The sequence below is a fragment of the Pygocentrus nattereri genome, chromosome 18 (assembly GCF_015220715.1).
Source record: "Pygocentrus nattereri isolate fPygNat1 chromosome 18, fPygNat1.pri, whole genome shotgun sequence".
In the NCBI taxonomy this organism is placed as follows: Eukaryota; Metazoa; Chordata; class Actinopteri; order Characiformes; family Serrasalmidae; genus Pygocentrus; species Pygocentrus nattereri.
The window spans coordinates 30,037,813-30,065,127 of NC_051228.1; the positions used below are offsets into that span (position 1 = coordinate 30,037,813).

General features: G+C 39.3%; 1 protein-coding gene and 1 long non-coding RNA gene across 27 annotated transcripts in view; one reads left to right on the top strand and one right to left on the bottom strand.

The window, feature by feature from the left end:
- Positions 1 to 26,920, top strand: LOC108424554. Its single transcript, XR_001857628.2, has 3 exons — positions 1 to 63; positions 21,558 to 21,686; positions 26,187 to 26,920. It is a non-coding gene; the product is annotated as an uncharacterized LOC108424554 (long non-coding RNA).
- Positions 1 to 27,315, bottom strand: part of dlg2 (discs, large homolog 2 (Drosophila)) — a 355,760-nt gene that overhangs the window by 276,723 nt on the left and 51,722 nt on the right. The window contains exon 1 of one of the 26 annotated variants that reach the window (XM_017692669.2): positions 23,355 to 23,796. The exons of the other annotated variants lie outside the window; for them this stretch is intronic. Coding sequence (XP_017548158.1) covers positions 23,355 to 23,384 — 30 coding nt within the window. The 5' untranslated portion in view covers positions 23,385 to 23,796. Of the gene's footprint in view, positions 1 to 23,354; positions 23,797 to 27,315 lie in introns of those variants that run through there. 26 annotated transcript variants of the gene reach the window in all.

The window sequence follows — 27,315 nt, forward strand, 5'->3', positions numbered from 1 at the left end:
CATACTTCAGGATGGCTCTCCGAGACTGCTGTTCCATATGAGCGCACTCTCTAACAGTAAGAGGTTAGTATGGAGGATTAAAGTGGATTAAACTATAGCAGATTAGAAACTTCATGTAATGACCACAAATTTAGCTGTACCTGCTGTTTTCTAGGATGATTTATATGTATATATTAATATGAAGTAAAGATGCTGTATGAATTAGATTTTTTGTGGAAAATGTTCAAGTGAGCACAGAATATGATTTAAAATTATGCAAAGAAAAGGATTTTGTAAGATCACACCGAGGAGGAGGAGGTTAGTGTCTCTGACCCTAGACTCTCACTATAATGGACTGAAGTCATGCCGTGTTGTGTGTGTGTGTGTGTGTGTGTTTCGTTGTGTGCGCCGTTGGCAGGAGGCAACATTTAGTGGGAGGAATCAGAGATGCTTTATAGAATATATTTTTGGTGCCAGTCTCCCTGTTACCACGGTAACTACTTCTTCTGTGGTCCCTGCTTTACAGTATAGATGAGCAACAGAGAAAGAGAAAGAGAGAAAAGAGTAGCGATAGAGAGAGAAACAAGAGAGAGAATAGGGAACGAAGGATCAGCCATGTAGAAGCAGAGTGCCACAAGCAGGGAAGGGGAGAGGCAAGAGGTGTGGAGGCAGAGCAACAAAGTAAATTAGTCTGTCTGAGGCCAGTTACTTACATGCTTCTTCAGCTTATATAGCTTACAAGCTAGTTTAAAACGTATGCCTATACAGCCCAGATTTGACTTCTGTCAAATTGAGTTCACACGCCAGTATTATGTACTAGTCTTATTAGACTGTTTAACAATTCATAACTTGTAGCTGTCTATGGAGTGTTCAACTTGATGGAGAATGTGACATGAACACAAAAACTAAGCACACTGCTTTCAAAAACAGACAAAGAGAATATAAAATCAAGGTTAAGAGCAAGACACTGAGTGAAATACAGCAGTCAAAGTGAGCCAGGAGCAGATTTATTCACTCAACTGAAATGTAGATGTAACTATTTGTCAAATTTCCAGGATCGGTTTCCTTCCTCTGAGTAATATTTTTCATCCTTACCATAAGTTATTTAAGTATTGTGCTATAAGAATGGGAAAGCTTGTGTTTTTTCTATTAGTGCAAAACTCTCTTTTTTTTTTAAAGTGTTACTTCTGTAAAAAAAAAAAATTCTTAATTTTCCCTTTACTCCAGATGTAGTCAATCAGCTAAGACATGTTTAGTGTCCCAACTAATTACTTGCATGGTGCTTTAGATCAAAGAAGGTTATGTAAAATGTGCTATACAATTAAAAATTATTTAGTGATTTTACTGATGTATTTAACAAGTCATGAAAGCCTAAATCCCACCTATTAGCACAGTACAAACTGCATGGCTAAATCATCAAACACATGCTGATGTGTTTGTTCATTGTACAAAGGTGTACTGCAAAACTAAAGCTTGTGTGATCACAAATGTATGTCGTTTGCTAATAGCTATGTTGTAATACACTACATAAGACTAGTAACGTACCTAAATGAAAAATTCTTGGATGAAACTTTAACTGAAATTTAGGACACACTCAACCCAAAACCGAAACTGAAAACCTGAAAATCCAAAAAAACACAATATGAAATTAGTTTAATCATTTCTTAGTTATTTTTTGCACTTTGGCATTTGTTATTTGTTTCAAAAACTGTGCAAACAGGATTCTATCATGGACTTTCTGCTTCTTTAGTTTGGCTGTATTCTGCATATACAGCAGCATGTCATGATTTCAAGATGTATCAAACCTGTAGTTGAGAAGTTACTGCATGTTCAAACTGTGAAACAGGCCAAATATTGGACACCCAGAGCAAAAGTAAAGAAGCAAACTTCAGACTTCATACTATCTGTTTCTAAAAATGGTTAAAGACAATAGAGAGAGGGATAATGCAGAGAGGGAGTGTGATTGGGAACAGTGGAGGGGGAGTATGGAAGGAGAGTGTGCAGAAGGGAGTGTGGAGGCAGAGTATGGCAGAGGAGTGTGGAGGCGAGAGAAAAGCAGAGGCAAGACAACAGTGGAACTGAAGAACAAATAAGCCCAAGGACTCTCAATTTGGTTCCTAATATAGAACAGATCAGGGGAAGAAAAACATCCTTCAGATTTTTCAAACCACGCTGTCAGAGGTTTGTGTCTGAGGAGGTGTATGTACCCTTTGTTTCCTTTAGTCATAGGTATGTGAGTGCGTGGGGGTTTAGTTGGAGTTGCATTTGGAGGTGGCCTACACAGACCCATTTGAAGTCCACTTAAATGTCAGTGATATTTTGCCCACACCAAAGCTCTCTCTTGACTGTCCTTGGCTCAGTGATGGACAGAAATAGAAAGTGAGAGTGAGCATAAGACCGAAAATGCTGCAAACAGGACAAGAGACACGCAAGCAACGCCGCAGTAGAGCCAAGATACTTTAACAAGTATAAATATATCTCCTCCTAGAGGCAACTCCTGCTGAACCGGTGAGTCATTCAGTCTCTCTCACTAACACAAATACACACACACAAAGGTTCCAAAGGTCAGTAGTAGGAGTTCATTACTAATAGAGAGATAGGTGTGTGTCCATCTAGCTCTTACCCACCCCACCAGTGGAACACAGAGCAGTCAACACTACAGCAGTGAGGCATACTTTTGTGAGTCTTTTAACCCTATGTGGTCCATCACTGTCCTGTTTTTAATTTTCTGTAAATGTAAAAATTTAAATGCTAAAGAAAAAGAGTTTACAGTTTATTAGATTGGTGCAGTTGTTGGCTGGAGGTTAGGGAACTGGCCCTGTGACTGGAAGGTTGCCGGTTCAGTCCCCAGTGCCGACAGCACACAACTGAGGTATCCTTGAGCAAGACACCTAACCCCCAATTGCGCCATGGATAGGGCTGCCCACCGCTCCAGGCAAGTGTGCTCACTGCCCCCTAGTGTGTGTGTATTCATTAGTGTGTATGTGGTTTTTCACTTCATGGATGGGTTAAATGCAGAGGTGGAATTTCCCCGTTTGTTGGATTAAAAAACTATCACTTAACTTACATAATGTGCACTTCTGCACGTCCTCAGTCAAAAACAATCTATAGGACACCAGTTATACCAAAGTCTTACCACACCAGTCACATCATGAAACACACTAGCTGTGATTCAGCAGGCCAACCAAAACCCCCGTCAGCTAAGAAAATCCTTTGCTAAAAAATTACCAAATGAAAAGTAGACAGTGAACGCAGGGGTTTTCAAGACAGGTGGGAGCTCAAATACTTTTTACATCCAATAAGGATAAACCTGTCTGCCTTGTTAGCAGAGATAATGTGGCCATAATTAAAGAATACAACATTAGGCATCATTAAGATTTTGAATAAATACCGATCAGTTCGCCTCACAGATATTTTGAGATTTTTTTATACGGCCCTTTTAGTGTTTGACACCCCTGTTGTACACTTACAACTCTCGGTCTCTTCTTCTCTAAAACTTCTTCAGAACTTACCACCTAAAGTCAACAGAATATAAACCAAACAAAAATGAGACAACATCAAAAAACAATACCCAGTTAAGCCATCATGAAAAAGATCTTTTGGCTGCTCAACCAGCAACAAATAGATTTTATTTAAAAAAGCAGATAAAGGACTGTTTCACTCTGAAGTTGATGTTAATATTCAGCAATGATAGAAAATTAGTTAAAGTCAGTCTCCAGTAACCTCAAATGAATGCACGCAATTGAAATGAATGCAATTGGCTAGTCTGTGAGGATCTACCTTAACCTGAGCCTGAGACAAGACCGGGACAAGACCGGGACAGTTAATTTATGGTCTATGGAGACAGAGACTAGACTTGAATACTACAATATTACCTTCAAGTTTAAATATATTTAAAGCTCAGCATTAACACTGTGTAAACAATTTTATGGCTGTCTTATATCAAACATTTAAATGTACATGTAGACAGCCATTGAAGTGCAATCTCAAATACTACTAAATAAAAGCTGATTTAACATCAAACCTTTGTCATGCTTAGACATATATCTGGTTCCACATCCATCCATCCATCCATCCATCATCTTCCGCTTCTCCGGGGTTCGGGTCGGGGGGGCAGCATCTTAAGCAATGAGACCCAGACCTCCCTTTCCCCAGCCACTTCCACTAGCTCTCCGGGGGGGATTCCAAGGCACTCCCAGGACAGCTTGTCCTGGGTCTTTCCCGGGGTCTCCTCCCTGGTGGACTTGCCTGTGACACTTCACGAGGGAGGCGTCCAGGAAGCATCCTAACCAGATGCCCGAACCACCTCAACTGGCTCCTCTCGACGTAAAGAAGCAGCGTCTCTACTCAGAGTCCGTCCCGGATGACCGAACTTCTCACCCTATCTCTAAGGGAGAGTCCAGACACCCTGCAGAGAAAACTCATTTCAGACGCTTGTATTCGCAATCTTATTCTTTCGGTCATTACCCAAAGCTCATGACCATAGGTGAGGGTGGGAACGTAGATCGACCGGTAAATCGAGAGCTTTGCCTTGTGGCTCAGCTCTTTCTTTACCACAACAGACTGGTAAAGAGCCCACATCACTGCTGACCCAGCACCAATCCGCCTGTCAATCTCCCGCTCCCTTGTACCATCACACATGAACAAGACCCAAGATACTTAAACTCCTCCACTTGAGGCAAGAGCTTATCCCCGACCCAGAGAGGGCTCTCCACCCTTTTCCGCCTGAGAACCATGGTCTCGGATTTAGAGGTACTGATTCTCATCCTGGCCGCTTCACACTCGGCTGCAAACCGATCCAGCGAAAGCTGAAGTTCACGGCCTGATGTCCCCAATAGGACCACATCATCTGCAAATAGCAGTGATGTGACCCTGAGGTCACCAAACCGGACACCCTCCGTCCCCTGACTGTGCCTAGAAATTCTATCCATAAAAATTATGAATAGAATCGGTGACAAAGGGCAGCCCTGACGGTGTCCAACTCTCACTGGGAACGAGTCTGACTTACTGCCGGCCATGCGAACCAAACTCCTGCTTTGTTTGTACAGGGCCTGAATGGCTCGTAGCAAAGAGCCATGTACCCCGTACTCCCGAAGCACCTCCCACAAAATACCCCGGGGAACACAGTCGAATGCCTTCTCCAGATCCACAAAGCACATGTGGACTGGTTGGGCAAACTCCCCTGACCTCTTTAGGATCCTGGAGAGGGTGAAGAGTTGGTCCAGTGTTCCATGACCCGGGCGTAACCCGCACTGCTCCTCGTGAATCCGAGATTCGAGTATAAGCTGGACTCTCTTCTCCAGTACCCCTGCATAGACCTTACCAGGGAGGCTGAGGAGTGTGATTCCCCTATAGTTTGAACGTTTTAAACTTTTAAACGTTTTTTTTTCAAACGTTAGTACGTTTGAACTTTTAAAACCTTGATGACTATCCATTACATTCCCTTCCTTCACAACTTCAGTATGACTGGGTTGGCCTTCACAGAGTTATTTGGCACATAAAAATCAAAATGCTCACTGAGGTGGGGAATTGGGTGGGTGTTTTGTAAGAGCAATATATAGTTGAAGCTATAGAGGTCCAAAAAGTTTGATTTCTTGACATAAAAAAATTGCCTGTCCATCTGGCCCAATATCTTATAAATAAACAAACAAACAAACAAACAAATAACACCAGTTATAAAGATTTATGAGTAATGCAAGATTTTTTTATTTTCTTCATTGTGCCATGGACCTCTTAGTGTTAATGCAAACTCTCCCCTACAGCTCTGAATTTTCATTCCAGCTCAACAACCCAAATGATCTCCTTATGACTTCAAGTGCCCTTCACTTCAGGCTGACAGATGAAATGACACTAAAAAACACAATACTTGACGTTGCCCTCGGCTACTTGGCCTTTCCTGTCTGGTCACTGCTCTGCTGTGCCATAAAGGAATTTGTGTCGATTCAATGGGTTATATCAACAACAGTGTGCCTCAAAATAAACCAGGAAAGTAATACAATATGATTTGAATGGTCCTCACAATCACATACTCTGTCCATTGTATGATGGGAAACTAATGTTCTTGCTCATAACATGTATTATTTGTTCATTACTGCAGTCTATTTATTGTTTGTTCACTGTGTGTTTTGGTGATGGATAATCTAACTAAACTCACTAAAGCCCAATGTGTGTGTGTGCATGAAGCAAAAGCAGCACTCAGCCACAGCGGCATTCTGGGGCGGGTGATGACCATATCGCAGCGGGGTAGAGGGTTACTGGGTGTGTGAGTTCCCCACACGGGGTCGTGCCCTGTGCTGCTGCACACAGATACAGCCCTACAGGCAGGAGACGGCATACACACACACAGACACACTCTCGTAAAATGAGTACTGCCTCAGGAAAGCACAAGCAAATGGGGATCCCGCAACACAGAGTGGAACAGGAGAGGAGAGAAGTAGGCCTCTTACCATCATGAAATATTAACTGACAATTAACTGTCATATAAATATTTGCCATTAAGAACCTAATTGCTTTTTTGCTTACCATTACTGTACAGACCCCAACCTGTTGATACTTAGGCCTAAGTTAGGCTTCACTTAGTTCAGGCAGGCAGCTCAAATGTGATTTTCCAGCATGTCCGAGTTGAGCAGGACAAATATTCTGCAGTCTGAATGGCAAAACGTCATTTGACATCTGAATCTTTTTCCAATTGCATTCAGGCCACATTTGTAGGTGGTTTCAAATCTGAAATCAGAGTCAAATCAGATGTCTTGATATGTGATTCAGATTTCATGTGTTCTTTCGTCATTCACGGCTTGGCGGTCCATGACACTAGAATGTGCTACAGAAAGTTAGCGGTGCATATTATTATTTGTATTCATATACAACAACTTAAACACATAAAGTAGAAGCTTTGTAGTTTACAGTGACTGCTTCACTAAAAGATCTAGACTTTAATTGTTTCTGACCATTACTGGTGGCCATAGTTTGCCCATAGTTTGTTAGCAGTCTGTTGAGCAGGTCAGCCTACACTGATGACACATTCTGTTCATGCTCTGGTTAATAAAAAGTGAAACGATGTTGTGAATTATATCACAAATGTTCTATTAGCTAGTTACTGTCGTTAGGTTGGCTAAGCTTTGCCCCTCAACCCGACACCTAAAAGTGCACTTATATTTCATTTGTTGTGATGTAAACTTTTCTGTTGCAATAAATGTTCTTATGAGGTAAACTTTTGGCCTAGATCTTTGCTTACACCTATTAAACAGTATGCTATACTACTGAAAAAAATACTGCATTTATGGTTTGCACCTGATAAAAATCTAATACATTTCTGGATTGCTTCATTTTATAATACAGCCTGTCTAGAGCATTTAAAAAAATGTTTTAATAAAACCCAAGTAAAATCCCAGCACAAGCAATCCAAACATTAAAATAGCTGTTTTGATGTCTTCATTCACAAATGTAATCTTTCGCCACCATTTACATTTACTGCGTGTATGAGAATTTTTTATTTAGTTGGGGTTTTTTTGCTTGCTTTTGAAACAATGAGTGTACAAAAGAGTGTGTGTTTGAGAGCTGCCACAGAATTTACGTGTGTGTTGTATGTTAAATAAGGCCTGCTCTGGGTCCTGTGATGTCATGGCTTTAATCATCTGGCTTTCAAAAAGCAAGAGAATGAAAGAGCACGAGAGAGCTACAGCGAGAGCGAGCGAGCGAGAGCGAGAGAGAGAGAGAGAGAGAGAGAGAGAGAGAGAGAGAGAGAGAGAGAGAGGTGTGCAAGAGGTCAGTTTTAACATTACACTGAGAATCAAGCTCTCGTCTGACAGCTTTGAATAGCCTGACCATGTGACTACAGTAAGGTTTGTTCTCTACAGACAACGATATAGAACAAAACAGACCCGCAATTGGCTATTTAGAACATGTTTTCTTTAGTTATTTCTGAGAGCTATTGAATTAACACTTCAGAACTGTTTAGAGATGCTACTTTAATGATTGCTGTAGAAGAGAGAGTACATAAAACAGTGACTTTCACTCCAGACACCTCCAGAGGCAGAATAAATAATATGAGATCCAATTATAAAAAAAACCAGCTTCCAAACAGTAACAGCTTAAAAGAACTCACAGTTCTGTAGCAACAGTATACAATAAGGATTCCTTAAGCTATCCCATATTCCTAATGCCTGTAAGGATTCTCTCAGTTATACTATCACAAATTTCTAATTATTGTTAGGATTCCCTCAGTAATACCATCACAGTTTTTGTAATCCCTGTAAAGATTCCCTCAGCTATATCTTCAAGTGTTTCTAAGGCCTGTAAGCATGACTTCAGCCATAGAGTCTTGAGCTTCTAATGCCTTAAGAATTTCCACAGCTGTACCATTACTACATAGCTGGACACAAGAGTCGCTAATTGGGTGAGGCTGAACTTCTACATCTCATTTATTCCAAGCGACAGCTGCTTTGTTTTTTGGTCAAATGTGCTAAATGCTGCTTTGGAAGTGTCACTTCCTTTCAGAAACCCTGTGTGACTGCAATCAGGAATGAAGCATGCTGAGAGGCCAGAATTCACTTCATAAGTTCCCTGGCACTAAAAACCATGGCATGTCTGGGTTCATCACAACTGTTTATATGCTTTAGGTGTTATTACTACTGCTCAATGTTCCTCTAAAAACCATCAGTCATTCCAATCATTCCAGTTAGGCTGTGTCACACCTAGGTTTTACACAGAAATGTATGAGTAGTGTCTCGTATGATAAAAAAGTAAATTAACCATAGCAAATGTTACAGAGGAAAAACATCACAGAAACACAGATTCTGCATTTCACGTGTATTTGAACCATGGAAGGGTTTAACTAATGTAATACCACTTTATTACATGACCATCCCCATATAAGAATGCTGCACAGCAGACCTTGTCTGTATTCTCCTGTCTAAAAGCAGTAGCTGCTCCAGTGGCACTTTGAGAAGTGGAGCAGACCGTGTGTCTGAGCCGTTTCGAAAGGATCAGATACAGTCTGACAAGCTTTCCTGGCCCTGAGGAGCCTTATCTCACCTGACATGACCACACAAGCACACACGTATGCACACAAAGAAACATAGTTAAAAGTAAAACATTTGGTTGTATAATAATAGACAACAGAAAAATAAGAATAGACTGCAGTGAAGGTCTTTGTCGCCCAAGAGACCAGAGCAGGCAAATGATGTCCACACAAACAATAGACCTGTTTATTCAAAGGCTTATTTGTCTCTTTGCAACTTCCAGATCTTACCAAACACACAAATATGAGCAAATGTGTCCATATCTGATAATTGCAATACTCTGGGTGCATGAACATAACCCCTTATGTGTTATGTCTGATTCACACTGACGTTAAATTTTCTTCAATATCACGGCTATCACGAGTTTGTGACTTTGTAAGCGCGTGTCCTGTAAGAGGTCCTGAGTCTGAGCTGAGCTGTCACCATGATTGCAGGTTCATGTCTATCACACACACCATAGAGGGCTGCGTGAGAGTTTAGACATCCATGGTTAACACATAATCAGAGCACAAGCACAATGGGTCTCCTTTACTGGCCAAGCTAGGGAGCAGGGACGGAGCAGCAGGGAATCTCTTTCTCTCTTCCCTCTCTGCTTCATTTAAAGGCACTCACACTCCCAAAGCCAAAACATTCATTTAATTTAGGGCAGCATGAGCACCTGAGCGAAGAGGCAAAGAGAGTTTGGTGCCCTGCCCCGTGACTAGCTTAAAGCATCAATGCTGAGCAGTAAAGCTGACAAATCAACTAGCTGGCTAGTCTGTGCAGACCCTACTATACACGTCACTTTCATACTTCAGGTGTTAAAAGTGGGGGTTAAATTAGCTTTATGTATAGAGTGGTTGTTTTACTTCTAAATTTGTTTGCAAAGTGACTTCAAGTAAAGTCATTGATCCAAACCTGCTTGACTACATTCCTATGAAAAGTATAAGCACAAGTTCATGAATGGGACCCACTGTTCCCACAATACATAATTCATCACCACCATCATTTATTTAGCCTTTCCTCTGACACAAACTCACTCTCGTGCTTTTCTGCTCTGCACATAGACCTTGTAATCAAGTCTCTCATACAAATACAACCATACTGTATTGTTGTGAGCAGCATAACCTCAGCCTTAAGCTGTAGATGTACTTCTGAAGCTCAGCTACACAAAGCAAAACATACTTTTTAAAAGTACAAGTGACAATGTCAGTGGTAAAAGATAGCAAAATCCATACATTTTACATGTGCTCTCTACAGGCAAACTCAGACCTATACACGTCACTTTTTAAAGCAGTTTAACCAGGGCCAGACCTTGATTGGCATATACTTGTTTGCCACATGCATTCTTTTGTAGTAACTTACAAGGTTACAGAATACAGAATTAGGGGGACAATCCCACTCAGTCCACTGAGAGACTGAAACACATCACTTATTGCTTTGTCAAAATATGAAAATTTAGAGCGCATTACTGATTTCAGACTAAATCCATTTTGTATGCACGTAAAAGGTCCCACTTATAAGATGAAATGTAGTTCCTCCATCATATTATATGTCCATGATAGCAAATTCACTGTTTCCAACCTGCCTACTTTAGATGATTAGTTACAACAATGTTATTAAGCTTGGTAGTATAGCATTTTAAACTGGAATCTTAACATTAGGTAAAAATGAACTACATCCCAAATTTATTAGGCTGAACTGGCCTGGACCAGTACATTGTTTAACCCTAGTCCTACAAGTCTGCACCCTCCATCAAGGATGCCCCCTGCCACTGCCTGCCGAAAACATTTTTCCCACCCAGATTTACTATTATTTTTCCTTTATCAACATATAAAAAAGATGTGTGGGTGTACCATGGTTTTGGAAAGAAAATAAAATTTGCATTACCTAACACGATCACTGTAAAGAAGTCTGCTTAGTTTCACTACTATTTCACTCACAACACCCTGGATGACTTTTTATTCAGATTTTTTTCAAAATTGGAGCAGTTTTCCTTTAACCCTTAAATGTCTAGTGTTCTTACTGACATTTAAATGTAGTCTACTATTTAAATGTAATTATGTAATTAATTATGTGATTTACATTCTGCTTTAATGGGTTTGAGTGTGCACATTTGACTTGCTTCCACATGTTTTGATTTTTTTTTTTTTTGTTTCTGCAAAAAACAACGCTCTGACAATAATGGTAATAAAATAATTCCTCTTCTTCTTACAAACATGAACATGCCAAGAGAGTTTCAGGTTGGACTGCATTTTTGGTACAGACTAAAGGGCAGAAAAACCCCTAGGAACACTCCTAGCATATTTATGCTCCTTTTCACAAACAGGAGTATGCTACTCATCTACACTGTTCCATAAAGCTACAAGTGTGAAACAATTCTGCTAAAATTACAGCATGCTTTTGTAGTCATCAGCAATATCTACAATGTCTTAAGATTGATATTAAATCAATCAAAAGACAGGTGAGAACAATTCTGAGTGAAAACTCTTCCTCATGTCCTTATTCAACTGCTTCCAACACTCAACATGCCAATCACTCTGTGATCAGCAGCTGCAGACTTAATGACCTAAATCCATTCTCTGATTGTATAACATAACCTCAATCACAGTTTTAATTAATGACCAACAAGGTCTTCCAGGGACATGGCTAGTCCTTGAATTTAAACAAGCATACTTAAAAACAAGGCTATACTTGTATGATGTATCATCATCATCATGGAGTTCAGCAATACTGCTGATGCTGCAGGAAGACTGAAATAATTTAAAGGACCCATATTATAAATTGTTCTTGTATTTTATTTTTCCCATAGCTCAGTAATGACATTTCTGCGAGTTGTGTACCAATCATAATTCATTTCACATTACCATTTTTCAACTTTTCTTAATATCTGAGAATTAATTGGTCTGTTTTTGTAACTGTGCTATATGTATAAGACTTATATATCGCTGTTGTCAAAAGAAAACCTTGTATCTCCAAAATGGTAAAATTACAGGAGAAAGAAAAAACATACTGTAGTTTTAATGTAAGTCAATGGAATCTGACGTCTTTCCAAGTCATTTTGGGCCTTTTCTTTTGGTCGATTCATCACAAAATTTACACACAATGTAATGGCCAACAGGTGCTTTGAAATTTCGTCAAAAACTGAAAAATGACAAAAATGGAGATACAAGGTTTTCTTCCGAAAGCAGCGATATGTAAAATGACCTTTCTTCTGGTTGGCTGCTATGTCTCGTGCCACACTGAAAAAGCAAACCAAGCTGATAATTTCATTGCGAATTGGTGGAGCTAATCTGCTATATGCTGAATAGGTGGATGTTTGTAAATGTGTTGCTTTTTGTGACATCACAAAAGCAAATTCAATACGAGGAGCTTTTGCAACTTGGATTTTCATATATTCATTGTACAAACAGAGGACTGAATGGCAGAAAAGTATATGAAGTGTTTATATATTACAACAAACTTTTTTATTAAATAAACTGCAATAAAATGCGGTTTTCCATTTTATATGAGCCCTTTAAGAATCTTTAAATTATTCAGAAGTCACTACCAGAGTAACAGGAATATTTCTCTCTGATGTATATCAGGCTAGGGCATTCTCATTACTTGTCTCTCTCTCTCACACACACACACACACACACACACACACACACAGACTCTGACTCTTGCCCATATGCAATTGCACATGGTATCTCTTTCTCTCTGTTTCAGTCTCCCAAATACACACTCACTCTGTCACTGCAAATGTTCCTCAAGCAGCAGGTGCTCAGGCAAGCAGATACTGCAGAGATTTCCTGGCTCCAGATAAGCGAGGAGCCTTAGAAATAAACAACACAGTACCAAGCAACATAAACAGTACACACAGAGCACTTTCACACTTTCTACAAACTAAACAAATGAGCAAACAGCATCACAATCCAGAAACAACAGCAGTCATAGATACAAAGATGGAACTTCTGGGTTAATAATGATACCCGAAAATTATCACTTTGTTATGGCCAATATCAATACAGATCATTTTACCGTTCTGCATTTTAACCCTATTGGGCATAATGCCTGACTGCCAATTCAGAGACTTGTGGCTTTGGCTCATTGAACTCCATAATCATTCATAATCTGCCTCCAGAGTAGTTATGATGTGCGTGTCTGAACTGAACAGCAAAATGAATTAGCATGCGGAACTGAAACTTTCTATGTGCTACACTGTTTTCTACCACTACATAAAAAAAGGATGGTGACTTTATTGTTGGATGCACTGCAATAGCCTTTGAGCGCAATTATAGCAGGTTTAACAGATACGCTTATCTACAGTCACTTAAATCAATAGATAAATGTAGCATCAGGAGTGTAGCAAGGGGGGACTCTTATCAGTCTAACAGTGGTGTCCTGCCTGAATGTCTAAAGGAACCTCTCTGCAGTGCACTGGGTAAAGGTGTTATCCACTTCGGTGGCCACCACTAATGACTGAATGTACGTCAGTAATAGAAGCAGCAAGTTTTTGGTCGTAATTAGCATTTGTAATTCCAATATTGGGAAATAATAACAATGAACGTTTCACATTTAAAAAACTCACTGGATATATGGTGCACCCGTAGACACTGATGTTGATGTGAAACTAGTCAAACTGATGTCTTTATAGCTCTCCTTCTTTAACATGTCTGTTGTGTCTCTAGACACAAAGTCAGGATCACAGTGAGTGTACTCCATTATGTCTATGGACAAGATTTTGACAACTGTAGTAATGAGTACCAAACAACAGAAAATGACAGCAAAGAAAAGTTATAAGAAAGTAAACATGAATGTGTGGGCATTGTGCAATATTCACAAAGATGCCCCCATGTGAGTGAATGAGCTCTTCTGTGTGGGTGGGTGTGTGTGTGTGTGTGTGTGTGGGTGTGTTCAAAGGCAGCAGATGTATGTGGGACAGACATAGAAAATCACTGAGCATTTCTCCCATGCTGAGAATAGAAGAGATGACATGAGATGAGATATGAGATGAGATGAAGACAGAGAAGATAAGAAAAAGTAAGCATGTTTAGGAATGACATGAGATGAGATATGAGATGAGATGAAGACAGAGAAGATAAGAAAAAGTAAGCATGTTTAGGAAGAAGAGTGTCGTCATTGCACCACTTCTGACAATCCAGCTAAAAACAGCCACGGCAGCGCAGCACTGACACACTGCTACACATCCACACGGGCTTTCAGCACATACACTCATGTGGGAGGCCGTTCTTTCAGCGCTAACTCCACCAAACCATTACATAACTCAAACTCTACCCAGAGCGAGAGAGAGAGAGAGAGAGAGATGATGACTGAGGTATGGGGGTTGGGTGAGCATGGACAATTTCAACAAAGCTTTAAATAGAATGACGACGCACCCAGCTCCTCCAACAGCAAAACATACTAATAACAGCTTTATTAGACAAAAAGTGTGAATTCTTGAGATGGCTGTAAACACACACAGAATAGTCCAACAACCTCTGGAGAAGAGCTTGTCTTCTCTCCCCGTTTTTCTTTAGTCTCTTTTTGTGCGTCTCTCTTAGTGTATTTTACTTATCTACACTCTGAAAAAGTGCTGCAAATGGGCAATGCCAGAGATCACAGGTTACAAACTCTGGTCCTGGAGTGCTCATTTCTGAGCACATTTTAGTGTTTTCCTGCTCTAACACACTCATTTCAGGTCATAAAGGGCTTGTTAATGAACTGATTAGTTGAATCTAGTATGTGTTGGGGGCCAGGGAAACTAAAATGTGCAGGACAGAGGGTGGTCCAGGAACAGGGCTAAATGCCAATGCCACGGATTAAATAATCACTTTATTAAAGAATAATGCTTGAAAAAGAGACATCAGAGAATGAGGTAATGTAAAGGGTCTGCATGGCCGTAACCAGCTAGACCGGAGCTCTAGTTTAAAAAAAAATAAATAATGATCTTGCAAGCCAAATCATTATGCATTAGTCTAGCTCTAGTAGCTTCTTAGTATTACCTACACATAACAGCATGAGAAGGTTCACTTAACCAGCACACTGAGGGTATAGTATCTTGAAGCTTACATTATTCAAAAATCAGAAGGTATATTATAATCGAATTTGGCTTAATTAACTGTATGATTAGCTACCTTTCCCATTAGCTGGTGTTCGGAACAGATAGCCTTTTATATGTATGTATAATGTAAAAAATAAACGTAAAAAATAACTTACGGTTGGTGTAATACAGTTTATGCACTATGAGATGTAGGTAACATTTCTGTAAATGGTACCTCACTAAAAATTTTTGTATCAGCTTGTGTCACCTTGAGGGGTCTTCCTAGAACCTTTATGTGGAAGTACTCAAAAAGGTTAAGATGCAAACAAAGTCATTCAGAGTGGTTTGATGTGGAATTCTCCATTCAAGAGTTAGAATTCTTCACAATGGTGTCAAAAGGAACCAGACTTCCAAATAGTTTCATGCTTCTTAAAGCTCCTTCACAGAAAGGTATTATAAGAAATGGTTATGAATGCACTGCTTGACACGTGATGCATTGTTGCATCATAGTTTGCCACAATATTGTGGTGTAAAATGTATTTTTAAAAGATCTATTATATTGTCACTATTTCAACATCATCAGCATTACATGTAAAGTAAAAAAAAAACACATAGGTTCTCTGGAGGTTTTGGATAATTGCATATGTGAGTATATCAAGACATTACAAACTCTGGTTCTTATCACCAGTCCAACTGTAAAGAAATCCAAGTCAGGTTGTTTTTCTATAATGCAGAAATTCAAATGAAAGCACTCTGAATTACCTTACTTACATCACAACAATTGAATTATGCAATGACAATGCAATTATGAGTTTTTTTTAGGGAGCCAAAAGTGGTTCATCTATGACTTTGCATGAAGATCCAGTTTTATAGCTACCATTTTTACAGGAGTAAAGTTTTGCAGGACATTGACAAAAATCTTTCAACCTGAATAATAAGTGTAGAACATCACTCATGTGTACTGTATATTTACATTTAGAGCATGCTATTAATTCTCAGTTAGGTGGGTTTTACTTGTTTATCAACTCAGCAATCACCTATGCAATATGGTGAAACGTGCAAGCATCTGTGACTGAGCCAATTTTAATCTTTGTTTGAAAGATCTTTTTTATTGAGATCTAAAGATTTCTGACTGTGTTTCACTCTCTCCATCACTGGAATCTGTGATCATCAAGAAAACTGACTTCACTGACATAGCTCTAGGTAATATAGCCCTTTGTCACACTTTGTTTTTCCCATAGTGTAGCACAGGGCAGCCAATCAGAACAGAGGTCATTTACATATAGCAGTCTTAAAACCACAAAAGCAACCATTTTATTTCTAGGAGAAAAAGAGTGGTTGGAAAAGGGTCATGCAAAATAAATTTGGTGCATAAGCCCACACAAACGTTATAAGTGGAATAATAAACATAAAATACAAAAATAAAGTATAATGGACTCTGGGTATTCTGAGAAAAATGAGTTGCTACAGTTTCTCATTAGGTTAGAAATATCCTGTAAAGGCTGGCCAACCTAGCAACAGTAGCTATGGTAGTATCTAGGAAAAGATTTTCTTTTGGTTAAACTACTCCTCTAATAGACTATGTTGTTAAAATTGTATTAAAAACAGGTACAAGAATGCTATTCCCCATCTATACTCTGCTTTCTCATATCAACTGCTTGTATAAACCCTACTCTGGCTGCTGTACCACTTTCTTGCACAAGCTTAATGTAATTCTTTCTCTAGGAAACCAAATTTAAATCTGCACTAACTGTCAAGACACTGCCAGGGGCTGATTTGGATGCTGTCCAATCAAATTAAGAGAAGTCAATGGCCATTCCATTCTGTGTTTTGAAATTTAGAATTAAACAGAAAGGAACATTTATATGCTGGACACATCAACTCATTGTTTCCTTGCAGAATGTTTTTAAGTGGATTTGTTCATTAAATAATTAAATTAGCCCATGTTTAACACCATTGTGTAACCTCCTTCCAATGTTTTGTGTCTCAGAAAGGCACTTCTCAAACTTAGATATTCACAAAGAACAGAGGGCTGGACAGATGCTAAGAAGGTCACTGCAAAGGCAATAAAGCCACATTATAAGTGTGATGTATGATAAAGTTAATGGACACAATTTGATCACAGTATTTAGCACATTACAGTACCCTGAGCCCACTTTTGGGCACCTCCACTTTTCCTTAAAAAAATTATTTAATTTTCAAAATTAAGTTTCTCTTTGGACATTCACTGCAAAATGCAACTTACTGTAAGTTTTTAAACAAAATAATAGCCAATTACTAAAACACATGTAAGACGAGGCTTCAGTGTCAAAAAGGACAGTTCCTCAGTTTTGATGTGCCCAGATCAAGGTGCTTCTCACTGAAGATGTTCCCAGATCAAAGGTATTCATGTTCAAGTTTGCAGAGATCTTCAGAATTTGGATGTGTGAACTAGCAAAGGATACCAGTATGTGGTAGTGAACATGTAAAGATCTGAGGCTCAGGACATCAATACCATGTTCTTTGCTCAGCTCACTCTCCCTATCTCCTTTCTTCTCTCTCTTAGAAGGAGAATTTTCCTTGTTTTTAAACCTGCATGTCCTGACTGTCATTTCCAAGTCTGGAAGCACAGACTCATTATGGTAATGAGATTTTTGTCTGGGTTCTGTTGAAAGCCAGCACACAAACAGGACGCAGCGACCATAGTACACACTGGCAAGGATTAATAAAGAACGCAGTAAGGACAGAATAAAAGGCCTGGATGCTGTTTAGATATGATGCTGGACACAGAGTTGATATAAAAAGGCTACCAGCCTTACTGAAAAAAAAACAGTGGGAAACCCCTTAGGGCCTGCTGGACTTTTAGAGAAGACACAGTGATTTCTGTGAGAGAAATTTTATTTATATATATATATATATATATATATATATATATATATATATATATATATATATATATATATATATATATATATATATATATACACACACACACACATACACACACACACACACACACACACATAAATATACATATATACCTACATACACACACACACACACACACACACACGTATTGTAGTTATTTTATTAGATACATGAAACGCCAAACAAAATATCATCCAATCAGGGTTTTTCTCTGTGGTGTTCTAGGCAAATACAGCCTAGCTAGCTCTCTCATTTGTTAGGACTTAATTCGAAACTGACAGTGGAATCAACAAAACATGCTTTGATTTCCAACAGGAGAGCACATCTAGTACATCTACCTAGAATAGACGGTCAATGGCCAAACATATAGGGGCTATAAGGGATGCTACCATATAGACGTCCTTTGTATATTTACAGTTACCGACTGCTCATCAACCACACACTATCCTGTCCATCAGAGGAAAAACTGCTTGCCTGATAAACTCAAACCAGCTAAGTCACACTACTGTGCCACCACCATGGTAGTGTCATTGTAGCGCTGAGAACAGCCAACTAACCAACAGCCAAATAACGTCTGGTAAGTGGTGGCCCAAAGGTGGAACCTTTGATGGTCCTTTGGTAAAAGATTTCCATTGATGGACAGCGTAGACGCTGGCTAAATTGTGCAACAATAGACATGTTACAGTCAGGAATCGCATACCTAAAAAGGTACACCCACATGGTTTGTGTTTCTGACTAAATGGCCAATGTGTTTAGATGCTAGGCATGTGTAACCAGATAACTCAGTGCACATGCAAGATCTGGGAAAAGAGAGGAAGAGAGTGAGTCTCTGCAGCCCAACACCATCACTCAGAATGCTTCTGTTCTTTCCATCTGAAGATTCCTCAATCTCCTCAGGGTGCCCTCTGCTTCCCCCTCTCCCACTAGATAAATATCATCCTCGCTTCCAGTGGGTTGCCTTTATGAAGGCTGTACATAGTCTCCCTGCATAGAATCATTACAGATTCTCTTATAAGAGTCATTTTTACTGCATAACTTGGGAACATGATCACTCCCTGTTTCCCCACCAACTCTACAAAGAGCTCTAAGCTTTAAGTTTTTACACTGTTTTCATAGGCTCTTGAGTTATGTGTACACACACACACACACACACACACACACACACACACGACTTGACACTGTCAAATGCCTTCTTCCACCTGTCAAAAGTAACCACATGAACGATGAATCATCATCTTTAGACTGACTGAATTGGGTTTCGTCAATATAAAAGCATTCTCACCTCAATGAATAAACCAGAAAATGTGCACATCAGAGGAAAAAAAAAAGAAACAAGGTATAAAGGAGGCAGATGTCAGATGGTACTCAGTGCAAACGAGCAGAATACAGAAAGCCAGAAACTATTCTAACCCTAGAGAAATAACCACTAGTGACTAACAGAAAAAACAACTGCACTGAATTTACTTGTGCACATCATTTCCTCATGAATTAAATGTACTAATTAACCCAATCTAACCTCTCAATTTACTTACTTTTGGCAATAATTCTAATGTAATTTATTTTTTTCTTCCAGAAATGATGTGCACATCTGAAGTCCACTTCAGTTCATTTTACAGTGTAACACCCCTCTGTCATCTGTATGATCCACATTATACATTAAGTAATCTATCAAGACTTCAGTTCCATTCTTACAACAAACCTCCTCAGTAAGGCAAACGTTCTACTATGCTGGGACTCCAAATGGAATGACCATCTAGAAATGGTAGAAGTGTAACAGTGAATTGTGAAAGAAATGTGACAATGCATTATAGTGATGTGACAATGCATTGTGGAGAATGGACATTAGTTATGCCATCAAACGCAACTGCATTGTTTAAAAACCACAATTGTTTGAAGTTCTCAAAGAACCAAATCAGCAACCCACTGCACATTTATGTCACATGGCACACTACTCCAGTCATCTAGCCCTGATCTCATTAGTAAATTATGCAACAGTCATCATTTATCTTCATTCAATTTCCGTCAAAAATATCATTAGAATATCAAATCATGCACCCAGTGTCATGAATCGAAAAGAACTGTGGGCTGGGTGTACCATTACTCTCCTAAGAAATGGTCATGTTGTCTAGAAACACAAATTATTCAGCTATAAATGCAGCCCTTCACAGACGTTGGCTGTGAAAAGTGATAGACTAACAAAGAATCCATTGCTATGCTAAGCAGCATAATTACTTGAAGTGGTTCCAGTGATTCTGAATGCTCACTTTTTTCCAGAATCATGAAGGATGTTGGTGTCTTATTTCCTGAGTTCATGCCATTTGGTGAAGGCAAAGCTAGTGTGTAGTAGGATTGCACAATATATTATTTATAAATTCTTATTGTGAACATCGTCATTGCAAAAGGCTGCTCATTGTGTGCATTGAGCACTCACAGTTCCAGGTTTCTGTGGATGCTTTGTGGAATTAAGTATCCACTATTATCATGAATCCCTAATTTTACTCACTTGTGAATGCACTGCATCTGTTCAGGTGACTGAATTTAGGTAGACCCAACAGTCCTGCAAGCATCTTGGCTGCCATGGCCCAAACGGCCCACTTGGTCTATATGGCACCATGTTCTACAGCCTATATTTAAGTCTAAAATTGCTTCTTTATTTATAAAAAGAAGGTATTAATTTTACCTGCATCCTTTATAAAGAATACACTTCTACACACTGTAATGCACAACTAGCATTTTTTAGGGGAGAGATAAGTCTAATAAAATAGATATTTTAAAAATTACAGAAAAATAAAAACAAAAAACATAATTAGACTGTGGGAGTTTTATGTTCGACTGTATTATACGGGTTGATATTTTATATACTTAGGCACCCAAGACACATTTTCAAGATCTATTTATTTGTGTAGTTTGTGTATATTTGCTGAGAAAAGTGTTAATATTTGAATAAACAAAATTCATAGAATATTTATATATATATATATATATATATATATATATATATATATATATATATATATATATATATATATATATATATATATATATATATATATATATATTTGTTATTGCTCATTTTATTATTATATTTATTATTATTGGTTGTTTGGTTATTGTTTAACCATTTTCGAGGAAGCCCAGTGTTATATGTAGTTAAAAAGCAACTCCTGGTTTGACCAATCAGTGCTTTAGCAAATTGTGCTCAAGATGTAACTGATGATATTAACAAGTCTCTGTGGTGGCTGTGAAGGTGTCAAGGAAAAATATGGACCCAAGAAATTCTTGTTACTTTCTATTGTTTATGTTTATTTGAATTATGAATATGACTTTATTCTAATGTATATTGTAATAAACTCACTGCTGAGGTCAATTGTTTAAAAATTTGATTAGATGCCTAAAACTATACACACACACACACACACACACACACACACACACACACACACGCAAAATAATCTCACAACTTTTAGTTATTAGATCCAATGCAGCCTTACTGTGTAGTAATGAAGCACAAGACAGCTACACAGGTGAAAAGAAAGGGTTAAGTTAATAACAATTTGTATGTAATGAAATGTTTGCATTCTTTCATCATGGCAAATGAAATTCTCAATGTGCATTATGAAATCCAGCATCTGCTCTGGGTTTTCTAGGAAACAATTACAGTTTTGAGTCAGAGAGAAGAAGATGTGCTTTAGGCTGCCTGTACGCTTCTGAATCACCACCTTTTCTCTCTTCCTGTTCTGGTGGGCATGTTCTGAAACAGTTCTGCAGCTGTCCAGGTGAGTAGATGTGTGTCTGTGCCATATAGCTAATTCTGCAGGCTGGGAATGAGCTCATCACTGTATACACTGGGGTCAATCCAAACCTCCACACACCCACAGAAGAAATCACACCAACTTGACCAAACAGCCAAGAGCAGGGCTTTCAGGTGAAAGCACTGCAGCATGATCCACCTAACAAACCCACCCTGATCGCTGAGGCCACAGAACTGTGTGTAAGAGACTACAGCCTCAGCTGCCTCCAACAACATGGCTGAGGTTTTACACACACACACACACACACACACACACACACACACACACACACACAGAGAGAGAGAGAGAGAGAGAGAGAGAGAGAGAGAGAGAGAGAGAGAGAGAGAGAGAGAGAGAGAGAGAGAGAGAGAGAGAGAGAGAGAGAGAGAGAGAGAGAGAGAGAGAGAGAGAGAGAGAGAGAGAGAGAGAGAGAGAGAGAGAGAGAGAGAGAGGGGCCACGCTGCAGTCTAAGCGCTATTTAAAAAAGCAACATTAGTAATTCCTTTCAACTAGAGCGGCGGTGTGTTTAGACCTAGCGCAGAGCTTTGGTAGGTTGCACTGGCATTAATGCGACAATCTTAATACATGACTAACAAAGCCTGCAAAAAAAAACACTCACATTTCAGCCCTCAGAATGGCCAAGAATGAGTGCAATAAGAGAGCGACAGCAAGAAAGAGGGAGTCAGGTAAAACCCAGCAGGTATTAAGCACTCCCTCTCTCTCAGAGTGAATGGGCTTGTATATGTGCATGCGCTGAGGGAATGGAAACAGTGGTCATGTATCACATCGCTCACACTGCACATCTGAATGGAACAGGTGCCGTTAGAAAAAACAATAGCTACAGCTCCTCTATATCACATGTACACACAAAGATCTACAGTGCTGAATATGGAGCAACAACTGGATCAGCACACTGCATTTCACTATAGAAGTCAATAGAACGAAATAAAGGCCAGACAAAAGGTTGAAGAGTCTCCATAATATACTGCCTAACAGGGCTATACGATTTGGAAAAAAAAATTATTCCAAAACATAAATTTTTTCAGGCTTGAAGTAGACATGCTGAATGTATTTTGCCACACAGCCAGATCATGAGGTCTGTATTTTTACGTAAAAATGTTCCCATTTAAGGGAACTAGGTTTAAATGTTCCATTTAAACCTAATACAAGCTCAAATAATAAAATATGTATTTAAAATTGCAGCTCTTTCAACTTGAAAATTGAACAAATAATTTAGCCCTACTGTTAAACAGTGCTCACAGCTTAGGAGACTAGTGACTAATTATTAGAAGAACCACTGAAGTTTCTTATAAGTTCCACCAGTGACAGCTCTACAGATGTGAGTCAACAATACGGAATATAGCACCAGCAGACATGGACTAATACGCACATGAATACAGAAAGAGAAGCAGAAAGAGAACAGTCGACTTAAAATCTTTGCTTGCAGGTAAAAGGGCACACGCCGAATAAACAGAGATAAAAACACAGACATAAACTCCATAGCAACATTTCTCCATGGCAATCCACTGCAGCTACTGTCAAAAACACCATCTACTCCCTGGTAGATCACAAAGAGCTTCTTCCCTCTCTCTGCATCACTCACTCACTCACTCTCATTCCAGCTGCCTCCTTCTCGCTCACGCCGCTGCTTACCTTAGTTGTGACAATACATAGGCAATCCATTATGAGTTAAATAGCTCTGCCGAGAATTCCATTCATCGTCACTAAGCCTAAATAGAGGGATGGAAATGAGGAGAGGAGAGGAGAAAAGAGGAGAGGAAAGGAGAGGAAGGCTAAGGCACAGACAGAAGCTAGCGTAAACGGAGCCCGGCAGGCTGCCACAGGCTAGAGCTCTCCTCCACACAGCTATGTGCAACAGCAGCAGCAGCAGAAGCACACATGATGCTAGCAGGAGTGCACGCCGCCACTCAGGCTGACCACAGCCGTGCGGGACGGCCGCCTTTCAGACAGAGAGCGGGGGAGAGAAAAAGAGAAAGAGAGACAGAGGGAGGGAGGGAGGCTGCTGCTGCTGCTGCTGCTGAAAGCACACAGCATTCCGCCTCCTCTGGAGCATCAGACTGCACAGAGAATCTGCTCTCACACAGCCCTGCCCGCTCGCCTCTCACAACAACAACAGCACCAGCATCCCATGTGCGCTGCCCCTAGAGAACTGCATCTGTGTGTGTGTATGTTGGTGTGTGTGCTTGTGTGTGAGTTAAAGAGCCCATATCATGGAAACTCTAAAATACTGACAGTATTTTCATGTATGTTAAATAAGGTGTACCTTATATATGGAAGCTAAGCTAGTATAATCCGTTTTGAATTTCAGATCAATCAGAGTTGTAATGTCACAACTACAAGCATATTTACATACACATCCATTCAACTTATAGGTAGCAGTTACATCTGCCCATTTATGTTGAAGTGATAAAGTGTGGCGTAACTGCAGACTATCGGTGGAAATGCATGCATTTACACTTGGTAGTCAAATGAGTCTCCAATTAGGCACACTGAAATCTCATTGCTGTATGGCTTGTTTTATGCAAATCAGCTCATGTACAACCACCACCTGTGTTTTGCCGTTTTCTTCCTGTTATTCAAAACATGGTTGTCACATTGAAAATCATAATTTTGCATGCTATTATCTATTTTCTTACACCAACTTCACACCAATGATTAGAAGAAAGTGGATGTTTCGAATAATTATCCTCCTGCAATAGTCATCGCAGTCTTGGACCACGTGCATTAAACGCCATGTATTGCGTGGGCCTATGAAGTTAAAGTATATATTAAGCAAAACTAGCACTTTATTTGAAGAACCTCAGGCCATAAATCTCAGTATTAAGTAAATTCAGAGGTATGAATTAAACTCGGAGGACAAACTCACATTAAGAGCTAAACTTTTCCCTCCACATTAAGAACAGCAAGGGTATGCGCTATCACAGTAATGGGAGGGGTTTTGTTTGTCCATTGTGGCTGGGACAGATGGTTGCATTTACACTTGTATAACATCTGGTTAAAATGTATCTGTATATAATTCTCATACTCAAGCATGAAACGGCCAGGTGTGAATAGGATCTGGTCATCAGGACGGAACACAATATTTTTTCACTAGTGTCTGTATCAAACAAAGTAATTTTTTGAGCTAAACACACCCTAAGCACAGCCTACAGTCTATTCAGCCAATGGTTATGTAGTGTCCGCACAGTCAATCCTAAAGAAGTGCCTACAGATCCTAAAGAACTGTCCACAAACAGTGCCACAAAATATTATAAAGCTATCTGCTTTCTAATTTCTTCAAACACCAGAAGCATAATTTGAACTTCTATTCTAATGTCTAATCTATATATTTAATATTTTTGATTACTCATGTGTTCACTAAATTTCAGTCAGTAAGTTCATTTTGAAGAGGGCCATACAGTGACATACCTATGTGAGAAGATAGAAAAAGAAAAGTTTGGAAGCACTAAAGTCTGGAAGCGTTTTTTTAAACTGCATAAAGTAGTCACATACAACATGTGCAAGTCTGACTTAGCTTTCCATGAAACGTTACCTTCAACCACCAGAAAAGAAAACATGATAGTGCTGGAGCTTCTTACAGGCACCAAAATATAACTGCTGCACCATTTAATATGGTGGAACAGAAAATTTAAATAAGACGCTGGCAAAAAGGAAGCCAACTTCAGCCTCGTAGTTAATCTGCATATGTATTATTACATAACTTGCTTAGTGTTTTTTTTTTCATGGTGATAATTTAGCTCCTGGTGAACAGTATCTCAGTTTGTCAGAACACCACCATTTTATCATTACAGCTTTTCACATTTATAGAATACATTTAAGCTGATTATTCTATTATTAGTTGATTAACACACATGAACAGTCAGACAAAATCACAAAAATTTTGAAAGTTTACTTAAAACACACAAAAAAAATGTAGGATATGGACTCTAAGTCCTTTTGTAATCCAAGGTTAAGAACTTTTAGTGCTGCAGAGAAATCAATGACTGGGAGGGGATCTCCTACTGGGCCTATTGTGCAGTTGAAACAGATTTCACAGACCGTCTAAACGGGCAATGCTTGACCTTGAGGATATTCAAGGGAAAAAAAGAAAGAAAAATGCTTTATTTTAAAGACATTGGCAAAGCACTGAACCACCAGAGCTCAAACGACTGGTCTGCTTCCTGAGTAGGAAAGGCAAAGGCAAAAGCAAGCAGAAAACGGAATCTTCCATAAGTCAAAGAAGGAACAAAAGGCCTGAATGTGTTTTATAACAGCTTATTTGCAATAAGATCTCAGGTTTAAAATGGCTTTATTTAAAGACAAAGTTTTCATTTGAATAGAAGAACACACTCAGAGTGAGGGGGCCCATTCCACACACACATCGCTGATGCTTTCGCAGACCTCTGAGGCTACAAGCATGAATCATACTGAGGTGGGCTAATTCTGCATTCTCCCTCATTCTCCTCTCACTCCCTCTCTTTCCAGGTTTGCTCATTCTCAGTCAAAAAGAGCACTCTGCCGCACTCTGGAGCTAAATTAAGAGCCCAAAAATCCACCCTCCAAAAGTAAAGAGCTGAAAGACAGAGAAAGAGAGGTGATATTGCTCATTTGCCAACTGCAAAACCTAAAACTAGTCATCAGAACATACTGGATATCCTGAGAGAGGCAGATCTGCTTTGCTTCATAAGCCTGGCCTGATTTCCCCCATCTCAAGCCATCACATCTGCTTTAGATATTATTATGGCAATGAGGACAACACTACAGCAGGAAATGGAAAAGAGACTAATGTCAGTAAAAGCTGGTGTATGCTGCACACAGCTGCACATTGCAAGACATTGCTTCAAGACTAGCTTCATGGTGTAAGATTCAATATTGTTGGTCTCATTCAGACTTTCTAACGTATTAAGTTTAGATATGTTATTCAGACTTTTGGTGTGCTATCTTGTAATTCCAATAGCCTCATTAACTACACGAAAGTCTACCACTTGTGCACGCATCACAGCTCCCCGTCTATGGTCATTCCACATTCTCTCTTGAATCTTCTAGACGTTCTGGGGCTTGACATCACACCTAACCTTAATGACTTTATTCAAACTGTATAAAACCTCTGCTTCTTGTTCAGTTTCCAGAGGACATTCTTCTCTGGAAGCTTCACATGTAGACTGATCTCCTCCAGTGAGCACCTGTATTTGCCAATAAAGTATATATTTTCATCAGTCCTTGAGCTGCCTGTGTTACTGTGATGTTTCCAAGAAACTGCAATGTAATAATGTTAAACAGCAGAACTGCTCAACAGCAGAAGAAGGGTCACTCAAGACAAGACGACACCAACATTCCAAATGTATTTTCCAATTTGCAGTTTGCGACTCAAAGAGAAATCCCATCAGTGGTTTAAAATTACAACATAATTCAATCTTTTAGATGTGTACAAAGTCAAGCAGAGTAGTTTGACATAAAGTGTATTGAAGATTTTCTTTACAGTAGTGGTGGGAACCAGAGGTCACCATGCCTACAATGCAAATATAGCCATTTTATGTCTCAGGCATTAGACAACGTATTCATAACTACTTAAAGTAATAACTTTCTGTGTATCTTTTAGAAGCTTTAAATACTT